The 16,606-nt window shown below is 31.2% G+C and overlaps 1 protein-coding gene across 1 annotated transcript; it reads right to left on the reverse strand.

Annotated features, from left to right (window-relative positions):
- Positions 1-2,673: 2,673 nt before the first annotated feature.
- Positions 2,674-7,884, reverse strand: LOC112501738 (probable transcription factor KAN2). The gene is made up of 6 exons (XM_025105444.1): positions 7,272-7,884; positions 7,072-7,148; positions 5,472-5,520; positions 5,217-5,382; positions 3,901-3,958; positions 2,674-2,793 (listed from the first exon to the last, which is right to left on the reverse strand). The coding sequence occupies exons 1-6, from the start codon at positions 7,882-7,884 to the stop codon at positions 2,674-2,676; spliced, it is 1,083 nt and encodes a 360-aa protein (XP_024961212.1).
- Positions 7,885-16,606: the final 8,722 nt, after the last annotated feature.

Here is a 16,606-nt window from a genome sequence, read left to right on the forward strand (position 1 = left end):
GGATTATCGGGGGTCTCGAGCAAGTATAGACCGTGAATGGTTGAACTTGATGCAATTGATCCGTAAAAGAGCTGATTAACTTTGATACATGGCTTACATTCTATTACGCCACGATCAAGGGATATAGGTTCTCATATGATACCAAACAAATTACTGGTTCTCATATGAAACAATAAATGTTTATATTACTTTACTTTCATACCAATATTGTCTCATTTATGAAACAATACTTCAACACTACACCAAAATTGGGTTTATAAGACGCCCTCAATCTCTAAGTGTCTCAATAGACCGCTTTATAAGACTTAATTTATAGGACCAAAAATATAAAACGTCCTATCTAAAGGCGTTGTAATAAGTTTATATGACGCTTTTGGACGTCTTAATAAGTTTTTTAGGACATTTTTAATACAAAGTGTCACATTAGCAACTTTATAGGACACTTTTGAGAAAGTGTCCTATAAACTCAATTTTTTATAGGACACTTGTTTTTATAAGACAATTTTTCAAATTGTGTCCTATAAAGTTGCTAACGAGACGCTTTATATTAAGCGTCTCTTAAAAAACTTATTACGACGTCAAAAAATGTCATATAAACTTATTACAACGCCTTTAGATAGGACACTTTATTTTTTTGTCCTATAAACTAAGTCCTATAAAGATGTCTATTAGAACGCTTAGAAATTGGGAACGTCCTATAAACCCGATTTTGTTGTAATGTAGCCTTTTAATACGTGACTGTTTTATTTCTCATAAGAAGTCAAACCAATTATTGGTTCTCATATGAAACAATTAAAGTTTTTGTTACCTAATTTCATACAAATGTTCTTTTTTCACATATGAAACAATTAAATGCGTTATTTGGAAATCAAATAAATTCAATAATTTGTCCTCTAAAAAAAAGAACAATGTGAATAAGTTTGTACGGTTTGTAACATTTAGTTACCGTTTACCTAAATGCTTATCCGGTAGGCTCTTACCGTTACGAGTTAACATTGTAATTTATTTTATCATGTAAGATTGTAGTACATTAAAATGATATCGTATGCAACAATTTATCCGGTAAGCGCTTACCCGCGTAAGAGTCATCACATTCACTTACCGAGTAAGACTCTTCATCTTTATCATTGCTCTTACCGAGTAAGATTTTTGATTTCTGACTCTTGCCATGTTCATCCGGTATCCCAATAAGCACTTACTGGATAAACGTTTACCGAATAATGTCTCAAAATATGTATATATTGATATTGCTTAAAAGCAGATAAGCAGCATGTGTTGCAGTTTTTGCCTTTTATTGCTGTTTGATGCAGTTATGAAATTCTTTTCAGTTTTAAGTCATCTTTTTTCAAGTCCAAGTTCATGTTCCTTTTTTGCTTTCCTTGATTCAGCAAGTCATGTACATAAAGCACATGCCTACAAAGCTCCCTCTTACACATTTCATAAAAGAAGCATCCTTTCCTTCGTTCTAACATTTACGACTTTGACCATGAAATATCGGATAATTTCTTGCATGAATATGCGAAAGATAGAGGGGTAGTTTCGTAACTTTTACAAATAGACAGCAAACGGGTTCATTATCTGGTACGAATCCATTTGCCGCCTATTTAATTTATAAGAGTACGAATCTACCCTTCTATCTTCACCCATGCGAGGAACTCTCCGGTGTTTCACGATCAAAGCTGCAAATGTTGACCAGATAAAATACTACGATCACTTTTTTACTTCTCAAATGTACATTTCCCTGTATATATACACACGTATATACATATACATTTACACAAGGGATCGGGTGAGAATAAAAGTTATGGGGAGCCATGTCACAATACTTGGCCTTTAGACGAGTTGACTTTTTAATCCAACTTAAATTTTTTTTTCAACTGGTTTTAGTATATTCAAATTCATTCATCTACATTTATATTTTTTTTAAATTTATCGTCACTTTTAAGTCATTTTTACGAACTTTTTCATATATTTAATCACTTTCATACTCATGAATTTGGGAAATTTTCGGTCATAATAATTTAATGATATGATACGTGTATGTTTTCTTCTTGGATCTTGGCTCATGCAGCAATGGACAATCAGTAACTAAGATCAAGGGTCATATATATATATATATAAAAAACAAGACTTGGGATCATATGAGACCAAAGGTTTTTCGTGAGATCCGTAAGACCAATTCTTAACCCTTGGATTAGATCTATAATCTGAACATTTATAATCACAAAATTGCCACGAGAATTCTCAATAAACACAAAATTGTCACCGTGCAACCTTAGACCATTAGATTATTAGTTTATAAAGTTGATCAATGAACATAAATTAATCTTATGGTTCTCACGAAAAGCTCTTGCTCTCACGTGAACTCAACCCATATAAGCAATATTATTGGTTAATTATATGAAAATGATTATATATGTGGATCCCTCACAGATTTTTGATAGGAAATATATGGTTTTGAAAACCCTAGCCCCTTTTGTTGCTTTCTGTACCCTCTCTTGTCTTGTTGTCTCTCTTTAGCTCTCTTTTTCCCATTCTTTACTTTTTCTCTACTGATTTTCCAGTGGGCACCTCTTTCTTTTTCACCATCTCCCATTAAAAAACACAATCATATCTAAATGAGTAGTACCATCTATATATATATATATATATATATATATAATATATATCACTTCAAAATGCTCTTCCCAAAGTGAACTCTAGGTTGGGCTTCTTAAGCCTGGCCTCTGAATGGCTCGATGAGCTCACTTCTGATGATCTCTCGTTCTTCATGCCTTTTGAACTCATTTCCTTCTGTAACAAGAAACGGATACATTATTAATTCAAGACAACATCATGACCATATATAGAACTATCAAACTTGAAACTTTGGTTTGCAGTTTGAATCCTTCTTATATATATATATATATATATATGAGAACCACGTACGTACCATTGCAATTAATTTGCCATAATGAAGGGTTTACATGTAGTGAATACGTTGGAGGGTGTAGGTTCTTTTGAGGTTTCAGTATCGTAGGTAGCTAGTGTTGGTAGGATGTAACCTAGATATGAATTGAAGGGGATAGGGTTTTGTTTATTTTCTTTGCTTCAAGTGTAGCTTATTGAAATGTATTATTGGCACTTAAATATTTGGATCATGCATGACCTCCCTAGCTACCCAATTCAAATACATTGCCTTTGTAACTCATATACATACATACATACATATATATATATATATCACATTCTTAGGACATATAGAATGTATCTATATATTCCCATGCAAAGCTTAAAGATCACTATCACATTGTATAAAGTATCTAAGTGGTAATTGAGCATATTTATTATACATATACCTCTCTCTCTCTCTCATACACACACATATATATATATATATAGAGAGAGAGAGAGGATGAGAGAGAGAGAGAGAGAGAGAGAGAGAGAGAGAGAGAGAGAAAGAAAGAGCATACACATAAACTCAGTCTATCTCAAAAGAATACAACTTTAATTTTAATACAAAAATAGTTTGAAAATATATGAGGAGCAAATATATATGTAGTTTTAGCTTTAAGACGAAACTTACCAAAAACATTGCCAACATATATATATATATATATATGTATATGTAGTTCCTGCGTCTCATTCAAATAGAATGTAGTTACTCTATCCTATAAGAAGATGCCACCAGAAAGTTGCAAAATCCTTTTCATTTCAATAAGTTTTATGCTAAGCCTATACGTCTTTTAAAAGTTAATCAAACTAAACAAACCCGGTATATCCCCCGAAGGTAAAGTGATGCATACAGATCTGACCTATACTCTCATAAGAATAGAGTGAATGTTTTTGAGAAAAACTCCGTGTGTGTGTGTATATATATATATATATATAAATGGAAGTGTTTGGAAATAGCATTTGTACCTCAAGAGATGGTATGTTTGCTTCAAAATCTCCATGTTTGCCATGCAACAAAGCTTCCCTGTAACAGAAACAACCATTGCCATTTGCCAAGATTGAGAAGGGAATAATTCATTAATCAGTGCAAAGCCCATACAGAAGAAAAGAAGAGAAAAAGCAAACCCATATATATAAAGAAAGCCTTATTTATTTCATTGGCTAGTTTATAGCTAGCTACCTTCTCACTTTACCATTGTTCTTTTGAGATAAAAGATTCAAATCAACCCATGTGAACCCCATTACCATGCCATGTACACAAGACCAAAAAGGGGGGAAATCAAGAGTGGTGACCGATTGCTTTGAACTTGAGCTCCAAAGGTCAAAAATTAAAATCTCTTGTGGCCATGGAGGTTCAAGTGCGGTAACTCAGGGCTACCCGTGAAATGGGTGGTCATCCTGAAATTATTCGGCTCGTATAACAGGTTGAATATCCAGGTTAATAAAAAAAGGGGAGGGAGGAATCAAGAACAATTATAATAAACACAGATGTATAGACACAAGGTACAAGGAAGTTTCAAAGAGATAGCTTTTGGCACCAAGTATAGGAAGTAATGGGTCCCTTCTTGAATGGTCATATTTGATTGAAGACCACAAGATCAATAGGGAAAGAGATGGGTTGATTTTTGCTTTCTTTTTTAAGGGATATATATATATATATATATATATATATATATATAAACATGTTTTCCTTTAAAGCTCCTTTTCATGCCATTTGAAAGGGAGGTTATTTTTTGGAAGACTCACAAAGCACATTAATCAAGAGGTAGAACTTTATTCAACCAATTGACCATCCTTAAGTCCTAATTAATTAGGTAATACACAAGTGTGACATTTAACCCCAGAGAGAGAGAGAGAGATTAATGTTAGCTTCGAAACAAAGCATACGGGAGGGAGATGGAATAGTACGTTGAGAAAGGATCGAACACTATATCAAGGGGTTCAAGACTCACAAACGACATAATTAATACGTTTTTTGATCTAGAAATAGTCCGTGTTGAGAATGCCACCATACAAGAAATGTGAGGAATGTTGATGTTGAAACCTGATTGATATAGTTGCAATGCTAAAGAACTGGAAAAAAGAATTTCAAAAGTATTCTTGATAACCATTTTTAATTTTGCAATATAATCACGCACGACCATGAAAATATAATTGTTGATAAATGTACTGACAATCAAGTTCTCTACATGTTTTTTCATGAATAAAATTACGTTTTGAATTTCAAGAAACATTAAATTTACTAGTAAAAGCAATTAAATATAATTAGCATAAGTTTTCACCTTGAGGAATTGCTCCAAACACCATACTGAAACTCTTTATCTTGATAAACACTAGACCTTCCTCCTCCATGTTCGGTTGATAACTCCGTTCTTCGATTTTCAGTGCCAAGAATTATGTCATAAGAGTTATCCCCTGAAGACCCGTTATCAAAAACTTCCGGTTGCCCTAATTAAACCAGGGTCCGCAAGTTAATAAAAGCATCCTACAAGCTAAAACACATACAAAAGACAAGGTATATAGGTTATTTGATTAACCTGTAGAAAGTAATGCTTTATGATCGGTTGTCTTTACGGTTCGATACATCTGCAAAACAAGAACAAACAAATTATTATATTTCTATCAAAACTAATAACATATGACAACGTAACACAATATAATTTAAAGGAGCAACATGATATTCGTGATCTCATCATATATATCTTTCGTTGGTTACTAAATACTATATATTAATTAAACTTACATTTTTTCTATTAACTTGGATATCCAACCCGCTATGCGAGCTGACTAATTCCAGGGCCACCACCTGTTTTATAGATGGCCCGGAGTCATTATATTTGAACCTCCGTGACCACAAGGAGATTTTTATTTCTCCTTATATTTGAACCTGAGACCTCCTGATACTTTTGACCTTTGAAGCCAAGTTCAAACCAATCAGTCCCAACCCTTGTGGTTAATTAAACTTACATTTACCATTTTGTAAAAGTGAAATATGCGTTTGATGCATCATAAAAGGTAGGTTAAGTACAAATGTGAACACATATATGTGTGTGTGAGAGATATATATCATGCATAAAGAAAGCATATAATTTTAAAAAGAATCTATAGTAGACTGCATGTCTATACGAGTGAAAGACAATTCAACTTAACCAATGGACTTAACCATGGTTAAGAAACGACATGTGATGCTACTAGACATCTATACACACATATATATCATTGACAAATGATGGCCTTTTTTGTACTTTCACATATCTCAAGTTTCCCTCTGAAAAGGAGAGAATTATTAATGTTGTTATTCAATTCAAAGTAAGAAATACACACAATTACACAGTGGACTGTGTGCAAACTTGTCTTGCTTGTGCTCTATCTCTTTGTTTTCAATTCCTTAGGCTTTGTCTTCTTGTGTATGTGTGTCAATATATATATATATATATATATATATATACATACACACACTAAATACGGCTGCATGTAGTAGTAGTAGTATGTATGTATGTATATGTATGCATTAATGAATGCAATATTAAAGTTTAAATCTTTAAAAACATGTGTCCTGGAAAGCAAGAAAAGCTGATTTTGAAAGCTGTGATTACGCAGAACCATCAGATCTAGTAGCAGGAGAAGAAGAAAAGGAGAACAAGAATAAGTGCCAAGAACTAGAGATGGCTCTCAGCTGCATGGAAACGTATATATATAAATATATAGAATTTATTTTAACATATATATCTAGATTTTCTGATAATGCGAAGTTAAAAGTCAAAGCAAATATAAATAAACGGAGTTCTGTCCCTGCATATAAAATTTCAGACTTCAGTTTGAAGGTTCCTTCTTTATGTAATATATATATATACACACACACACACAGAGACACACACTACATAGACAATGAATCTTGAAAAACTATAAAGTATAAAGATCCTTTGCATCGATACCTAACCAAAATAATGCATCTTACGTTTTTTTCTTTTCTAAAACATAAATTTATTATAAACAAATTGGCAAATTAATACGATTCTTGAAAATGGCAATCAACGAGAAAATGATGAATACAAATGGGATATAGATTATAAACAAAACCCCCCATTTGAAATAGTTGGAGAATAATGGAATCGGAGGTGGGTTAATCAAGTTCACCTGTAAGTGAGATTTGACATGTGCTAATGTGAGATCCTTCACATCCATTAGCTCAAGAACTGACTTGGGTGTTGCTCCTAATTGAGTTCATGATTACACAAATAACATCAGTAAAAGTGAAATGCAAATTAGAAAACCAAAAGAACCGATATTTTTGTGTTTGATTCAGCAAGATTGTAAGAGCTACAGAATTGACATACTTTCATGGCCACCCAAGAGCTCAACGGCATGGACAAAGCGAGCATGAAGGGTGGTGGTCCATCGCATCCTTGGAGCTCTCACACTACGCTTAGCAGGAAACCTTGAAGACAAGAATCTTGATCGTGCAATATTGTTGATACTATTGCCATGAATAAGAGAAGCAGAACTACTGGAAGTAGCAGTAATGCAAGAATCTGATGAAGTCTGGTTGTTTTGATGGTGATATTGAGCTAATATCTGGAAATTAGGATGTGTATTCTGGTAGTAAAGGGGAACCCCTCTTATGGGTGTCAATAACCCTAGCTCTGAGCTTAACTTTTGATGATGGTACTGTTGAAGATTTGTTGTTGAGTTGGTCATGTTCTGGGTGAGGTCTGAATCATTCAAATGGGATGTTTGGTAGGGGAAGTAGAGTCCGAATGAGGTGTCGGATCTTGCTGTTGAGCCATGGTGGTTGTTTTGGGAGCTTAAAGCTCTCTTCCAGAAATGACCCAAATCCAAATCATGATCTTGATCATTTGGGTTTGATGTTCTCCAAGTTGTTGAAGTGGGTTGGGTGTCGGGTGGGCTGATTCGAAGAGACAGGTCTGGTTGTGCAGGAAAGAACTCCATTTGCACTTGCAAAGCTCTCAACTTTATCTCTCTTTGTTGTTCTTGCTTCAACCCTTGAGGTTATAATCAAGATTCTTGTGAGAAGGGATGTGTCTTTAATGGAGAAAGATGGAGCTAGAGGTATGAAGTGAATGGTATGGTTGTATATGGTATGTGAAGTATATGTGTGAAAATGACACTTGAAGAGACCTAGGGAGGGGGCGGGGGTGGGGTGGTGGTGGGGGGGCCTTAATTTCTGTATGTGGACGTGGGGGTAGGATAGAGAAAGAGAGGAAAAAGATGAAAAAAGGAAAAAAAAAGTGAATAAGTTTGAGACTTGATTCCTTTACCATCTTTAACTTTTTCTTCTTGAATTTTTAAGTTTTTACTTTAAAGTATTGCATCCAAATTAATATCCGAAATCTAAGGGAATTGATGACATAATTCAGTGCTTATTCTTATTAGTTCAATAAACCATGTATATATATATATATATATATATATATATATACTTTTTATTGGGAACAATTAATATGCCACAAGTCATGGATACAAAAATTATATCTTTTTCTTAATAAATTTTATAAAAATGAAACTTGTTGATAACATAAGATGATTAATTAAAGATACCATCTCTTAGAATACCTTTTCAAAAAAAAAATAGACTTGATACATACATATATATATATATATATAGAGAGAGAGAGAGAGAGGGGGGGGGGTTGGTTATTATACAATATTTGACATTTGTGCAACCAATACAACCCAATCTCAACCGTCCATTTCATTTGATTAATATGTTATTTCATAGAAGTTTTGATTGTTTCTTAATATAAAGTATTGATCATAATTAATGAATCATATTCATCTTTCATAAATATTCAAATCATAATAAATGAACTCTCATTATTTTCATAAATATCTTAATTTATTGGGTTGCATTGGTTGTACAAATGCGACGGATTGTATTTGAAACAAACTCTCTCTCTATATATATATATATATATATATACACACACACACACACTAGAAGGGTACTCGTGCAATGCATCGAGATATATCTTGATTTTAATATTTTGTTTTATTATTTATCTCAGTCGATATTATAATATGGTCTTATGTGATTTTAAAAAGACGATAATCTTTTTATCATTGAATAAGATATAAATTTGAAAATACCACAAAAATTTTACAAAAATATATCAATATTACTATCAAATTAACTATTTAAAATTCTTCAATTTTTGCGTAATTTTTTAATTCAATTTTTTTTATTATAATTTAATTTAGGTTCAATAACGAAATAATTTATATTTTATTTAATAATATAATTTTTTTATAAATTGTAATAATTAATTATTTTGTTAGAATTCAATAATTATCTTAATTATATTTTAGATTTTCTATATTATAAAATGAGATGTTTATTCTCTATTTGATTATGTTTATACGCAGTTAGTTACACTAATTCAAACATGAAGCTTTAATAAGTTGTACTTATGTACAATTTACTTGTAATCTTGAATTTTAAGTAATATGTATCAATAAATAGTACTTCATGCATAAAAAATAGGTTTTAAGAGTTTTTTTTCAAATGTTTTATAATATAGTATAGATATGTGTGTGTGTATATATATGTATGTATAACTTGTGAAAGTATTGTCCAAGTATATGTATGTATGATATGCGTATTCATGGTTTGAATTCGTGGTTTTGAATTCGATCACAACCTAAATGTTTACAACTCAATAGAATTAAATATCTGGTTTTATTTATCTGGTGTAATATTATTAGCTGACATGATAAAGATATATATAACAAAAACAACAATAAGATCATCTTTGCTTTTAATGTAATACCATGAGATCCAATTACTCTCTATATATTATATATTAGAGGGGGTCTTCTTTTGAAAATCGTGCAACTTTTAGATCCACGAGATTTAATATAACCAAATAACGGAACCTACTGTAATCACAAGTGAACACAAAAACCGAAAAACAACATATCATTAAAAACATTTTGTAATGACTTGATTATTCATTGTGAACAATATGAATAATCAAGTTTGAATATCCGTCAAGCATCTCTGGTGAACCCAAAATCAAAATCATGTAGTATCACCATGTGAACCACTATCAAATATATTGTTTCAGTTAAATATTGTGACCACCTACTTTTTTACATATTACGATCACCTATTAATTTTTTACAAATTATAATCATCTTGTGAACATAACATGCCACAACAGTACCAAGAACAAAAAACCAAAAAAATTTGAAGATCCCTCAAAATATTGTGTAAATACTTAAATACACATTGTGAACAATTAATAAATGTTTTATTTGAAGAGTTATGCATATTTATTTATAGAAGTTACAGTTAAAAGGCAATACCGTCAGCCGAAACACAAGTAAACGAAAAACTGAACTTCATTGAGAAACCAGAAGCTATTATTGTTTACAAAGTCAAAAGGTTGCAAAACAAAGAAATCAGATTAGTAAAGGTTCAGTAATGATATCACAAAGGGTCAAGAGACTATTTGGGAATCAGAATCAGAAATGATATCGCAATAAGAGTTTGTTCGAATAACTGAATTTCGGGATAGATTTATGTTAAGGGGAAGATGTTGTAATACCCTTAGGTTATTTATTTTAGAAGATTTGAAAGTTGAGGGGTTTTATGTGTTGATTTCCTATAGATGAGGGTATGATTTGAAATTATGGTGGTATAAAACCACCACCACCTCATTTTTGTTTCTGAATGAGGTTTCTTTCAAACCAAATTTGGGTGTGAGTGATGGGTTTTGCTCCTGGAGAGCAGTGGGTTTTATTTGTGGGTTTTTGTTCTAGTTTAGTTGAGTTCTTGGATACCATGGTTAAATGAAGTTTATGCTTTGAGATGGATGTTGTTATTGTTTCCAATAATGTTTTTATGAATTTGTTTATGCAAAATTGTGTCAGTGTTGTTTTTGAGTAGAAACCTAAATAAATTTTATGTTACAATTTTGGAAAGGATTTTGGGTTGATTTATAAAGTTGCAGGTTGAACAGGGGAGGAAAGAGACGAAAGAGTGGTGGCGCGACCTAGCTCGCGATCTGAGTCGCGTGGCTAGTCGCGTTACTCACTGTGGTGGTTTTTTTCTCAGTTTTCTTCCGTGTTGTTTTGGGATCTTTAGGTGTCTTAGAGATTGTATAGAATAATGGTAAAGCCAATTTGTTTACACTAACTGTTGTGTATAGTTGCTTAGGAGGGATATTGTGCCTGAATACTAACTTTATAACTAATTGGGAGGTTGTGCCTGAGTGCCAATTTATAACTAACTGGGATGTAGTGTCTGAGAGCCTACTGTATGATTACTGATTTAAAAGAATTTATTTGAACTGGTTTATTCCAGTTGCCTCCTTTTGAGCTAGTCAAGCAGGCGTTGTTCACTAGATCATATGGTTTAAGCCTTATTTTTTGTTTTAAAAAATATGTATTTCAGGGCAGCAACTTTAGAAGGTAAAGGAAAAAGTATGAGACTGTAGTATTTGAAGTTTTATGTGTTAAGTTTGTCAAAGAATTTTATGAAGTCTGCTTTTGATCTCCTCGTTATATGTTATACCTTTTTGGTATAAAGATCTTTTTGACAAAAAATTTGTAGTAGATTTCAAGCAGTTGATTGTTTGTAGACTGAGACCCAATTTGTATTCCCAAATGGAAGTTATGTATAAACTATGTGTTATATATCCTGTGAAGTACTGTTTATTAATGCATAATACTTAAAACTTAATATTACAAGTAAATTATGTGTAAGTACAACTTATTAAAACTATATTTTTAAATTCGTATAACCAACTGCAGATAAATATAATCAAATACAGAATAAACATTTCATTTTAAATATAAAAAAATCTAAAATATAATTAAGATAATCATTGAGTTTTAACAGAATCATCATCTTTATAAAACTTGTATTGTTAAGCCAAAAATAAATTACTTCACTCTTTGACCTACATTAAATTATAATAGAAAAATGAATTAAAGAAATTGTACAAAAAACCGAGAACTTTTAAATAGTTAATTTGATATTAATATCGATATATTTTTTTCAAAAATTTATGATATATTCAAATTTATTTTTATTCAAAAGTAAAAACATTATTTTTCTCAAAACCACATAAACCGTATTATATAAACGAGACAAAAAATAAAATGAAACATTAAAATGAAGATATATCTCATTGTTAAATACACCTCTATCTATGAATTTTTTTTCTTACATACATCAACATCAAGACATATTTTTTTCTTTATTCTCAATATATGAACTGACTTAATTGTGACATAAAAGATGTGTAAATAGCGTTTTATTATATTTATCCTATTTTATGTCAGAATAAGATTAAATCATATATTAAAAATATAAAGAAATTAGAAAATTTATAGGTAGAATTAAATTTAGCAATACAAAAAGACTTCTGGTACAACTGTCTAAATAAATTCTTATTAGCTTTATTTATGTTAATATTAATATTAATATACAAGAGGAGGTTGGGGGTGTGATAAGCAGTCAATCAAGGTGCATAAATAAATGGTAGATTGATTAGATGGCATAGGATTCATCTTGTCTCAAGAGTATTCCACACCCAGATCGCCCTACTCTTCGGTCAAAGATTTCTTGAGTGTCTGCATACATACATACATACATACATATATATATATATATATAGGGTTGGGTTCACATGAGACCAATAGTTTTTCGTGAGACCCGTAAGACCAATTTATGTTTATTGATCAACTTTATAAGTTAATGATCTAATGGTCTAAAGTTGTACGGTGGCAATTTTGTGATTATAAATATTCAGATTGTAAATCTAATCTAAGGGTTGAGAATTGGTCTTACGGGTCTCACGAAACACCTTGGGTCTCACATGATCTTGATATATATATATAGATAGATAGATAGATACATATGTGCATAGATGGAGGTTTAAACGAGAATACTTTCATTTTATGAGGACGCGAGAACACAATTATCACATGTGATAATACGCGTGAGGGGACCTGGTGGTATGCGGAAGACATGTTCTACGACTTAGGCAGCGTCAAAGGTTGTTTGCGTCTATGATTTAGCATGGTCTTGATGGATTATAGTATCATATCAGCAACACCAATATCACAAGTGATAATACATGTGAAGGGGTTTAGTGGTGTAGGGGCGACTTGACCCGCAACCAAGATTGCGCCGAAAATCGTCCACATCTCCGATTTAGTATCACATGTGTATTATATGTGATTGTCTATAGTAAAAGGGTGTTCTCGCGTTTTCGTAAAATGAAGGTATTCTCATTTGAACCATTCCCTATGTGCATATATATATATATATATATATATATATATATATATATATAGACTTCCCAAAGGTTTTTCGTGAGACCCGTAAGGCCAATTCTTAATCCTTGGATTAGATCTACAATCTGAACATTTATAATCACAAAATTGTCACCGTGCAACTTTATACCATTAGATCATTAGCTTATAGAGTTGATCAATGAACATAAATTGGTCTTACGGGTCTCACGAAAACCCTTTGATCTCATGTGAACTCAACCCTATATATATATATATATATATATATACACACACACACACACACACACACACATATATATATATATACATATAGATTTAGATCACATGAGACCAATATGTTTTCATGAGATCCATAAAACCATTTTTTATACTTGAAACTTTACAGCAAAACGTTGTGAAGACAACTTTATATATATATATATATATATAGAGAGAGAGAGAGAGAGAGAGAGAGAGAGAGGRGCGATCAAATGAAAATCACTCCAATTTGTAAAAACCGTAAAAACTACTTTCATTCATCGTTAATCTTATAAAAAAAATTCATGAAATTGTTAATTTTGTGAAATTGTTTCATATAATACTTTTTTTGATGAAGTTGTTTCATATGTGGTTATGAAATTGTTTCATATACTACTTAATGAAATTTTAATGAAACTTTTTCATGTATTTCTCTAAAATTAAAATAATGAAGATGATAATATCTATGATTAACACCCTCCACAATAAAAACGGTTAATCAACCTTTCATAATTACAAAAAAATGAACAAAATGAAAAATTATGATTGGTTGAATTAGGTTTTCACGGTTTTTACAAATTGAGTGGTTTTTATTTGAACCCACTCCTATATATATATATATATATATATATATATATATATATTAATTATAAATAGTAGTGAGTCTTAAAAGGTTGCAATAATTTAATTTGTAGATAGAAAGTAAACTATTACATGTTTCAAAAAGTTGTATTATAATTTTGCTTGTTTTCTTAATGATTATTACTTTATATAACTGAATTCCATTTTAATCTATAAAGTTTGTCTATAATTATTGTTAAACACTGAAATATTATGTATTAAATTGTAAAAAAGAAATTGGATGCCATCTTTAAATTAATTGTTCTTGACTACATTGTGGGTATGAGAGATTTAAGGATAATTATTTATTGATAAAATTTAACATTATCATTTACTTACCTGGTAAGATTTTAGTCCATCAAAACAGTGTTGTATGTAACAATTTACCCGGTAAGCACTTACCGTGGTAAGAGTCGTCAAATTCACTTACCGGATAAGACTATTGCTCATTGTCTCGTTTTTACTGAACAAGATTCTTGGTCCTTATCATATTCATCCGGTAAAGTAATGTGACTTGGTGTTCACTTATCCGAGTAGGCGTTTGGTAAATGGTCCATAATATTGTGTTCTTTAAATTTTAGAGAAGGGAAAATAAAATAAAGGCTAGAAAAAAAAGGAAAATTAAAGAATTTTTTTATTTATGTTCTCGAAAGGGAAAGAAAGGAAAGGAAATATTTTTTCATGTTCTTGAACAAGAGAGAAAGGAACGGAAATATGTCATTTTTATCAATATACCCTTTAAAATATATCATTTAGAATGAAAGATCGAGTAGTTTTATAATTTTAACATTTTTTTTTAAATATTTAAGGGCCGTCTACCAAAGCGTTTACCAAGTTATATTACCTTACCAGATGAATACGATAAAGACCAAAAATCTTACACGGTAAGAATAAGGCAAGAACCGAGAGTCTTACCCGATAAGTGATGACAATAACTCTTACTACAGTCAGCTCTTACCGGGTAAATTGTTGCATAAAAAACCGTTTTTGTTACTAAAATCTTATTCGGTAAGTAAATAATAGTATTGAATTTTTCCGGTAAGTGCTTACCGAGTAAATGTTTGGTAAACGGCCCCTTAATGCATTTCCTTTCATTTCCTTCCCTATCCTCCCACGTTTGGGTAAGAAAGTTTTGGGAGAAAATTTATTAATGTTTTCCTTCCCTTTACTTTCATTTCCCTCTTAAAAAAGTTTCGAGAATACGAGTTTTTCTTTTCTTTCCTTCCCTTCGTAAAATAGGTTTCACGAACACAGCGTAAGGGCGCAATGACGAAATTTTAGCCATGAAATAATTAATTGAGATAGATTGTAATACATTTCTTATATCAAGGGACGACATTTCCTCACCTTGGCTAAAGCAGATTTTGCAGACTTCAGTTTGAGCAGTTTGTTATCTAACTTGGGGGTAAGAGGAATAACCAATATTTTCAGAAAAAACATCATCTCCCGTTGCGACTCCATTTACCAAAATCCAACTACGTTTGTTCGAGTGGGTGTCGCGACGTCTTAGAAAGTTGTTACATTTCGTGAGAATTGTGGACTAATAATCCATCCTCACTTTCTCATAACGACCACCTGCTTTGCAGATGGCCAGGAGTCACCGCATTTGAACCTCAATGACCATAATGAGATTTTTGTTCCTCCTTGGATTTGATTTTTATTTTTAATCACTATCAAATGAAAGACTTTTTTCCTACGAACTTTTCCCTGTGAAATCTATTGCTAAAGGATGATTCAGTCATAAAACCATCACAAAAGTTGGTGGGTAATTTAAATCAGTGATAGATTACATATGGATATATGTCATTAACATTAAGATTCAATTAATATTCATCCAAAATAGAAATATTTCTTAACCATTTTACCGTAACTTCTATTTTTACTGAAACTTAACCCATATATATATATATATATATATGGGAACATTCAAATAAAAACCACTCAATTTTTATAAACCGTGAAAACCACATTCAACCAATCATAATTTTTCATTTTGTTCATTTTTTTGTAATTATGAGAGGTTGATTAACCATTTTTATTGTGAGGGGTGTTAATCATGGATATTATCATCTTCATTATTTTAATTTTAGAGAATTATATGAAACAATTTCATTAAAATTTCATTAAATATTATATGAAACAATTTCATAACCATATATGAAACAATTTCATAACCATATATGAAACAAATTCATCAAAAAAAAGTATTATATGAAACAATTTCGCAAGATTAAACAATTTCATGAAAAAATTTCATAAGATTAAACAATGAAATCGACAGATGAAGGTGGTTTGCACGGTTTACACAAATGAAGGCGGTTTTCATATGATCACTCCTATATATATATACTAGAAGAGTACTCGCGCAATGCAGCGAGACACATCTCGATTTTAATGTTCTATTTTATTATTTGTCTTTGTCGATGTTATAATACGATTTTATGTGTTTAAGAAAGCAATAATGATTTTATTTTTGAATAGAATATAAATTTAAATATATCATAAAATTTTGGAAAAAAAATATTAA

Source organism: Cynara cardunculus, unplaced genomic scaffold, assembly GCF_001531365.2.
Source record: "Cynara cardunculus var. scolymus isolate 2C unplaced genomic scaffold, CcrdV1 Un_Scaffold_509, whole genome shotgun sequence".
NCBI lineage: Eukaryota > Viridiplantae > Streptophyta > Magnoliopsida > Asterales > Asteraceae > Cynara > Cynara cardunculus.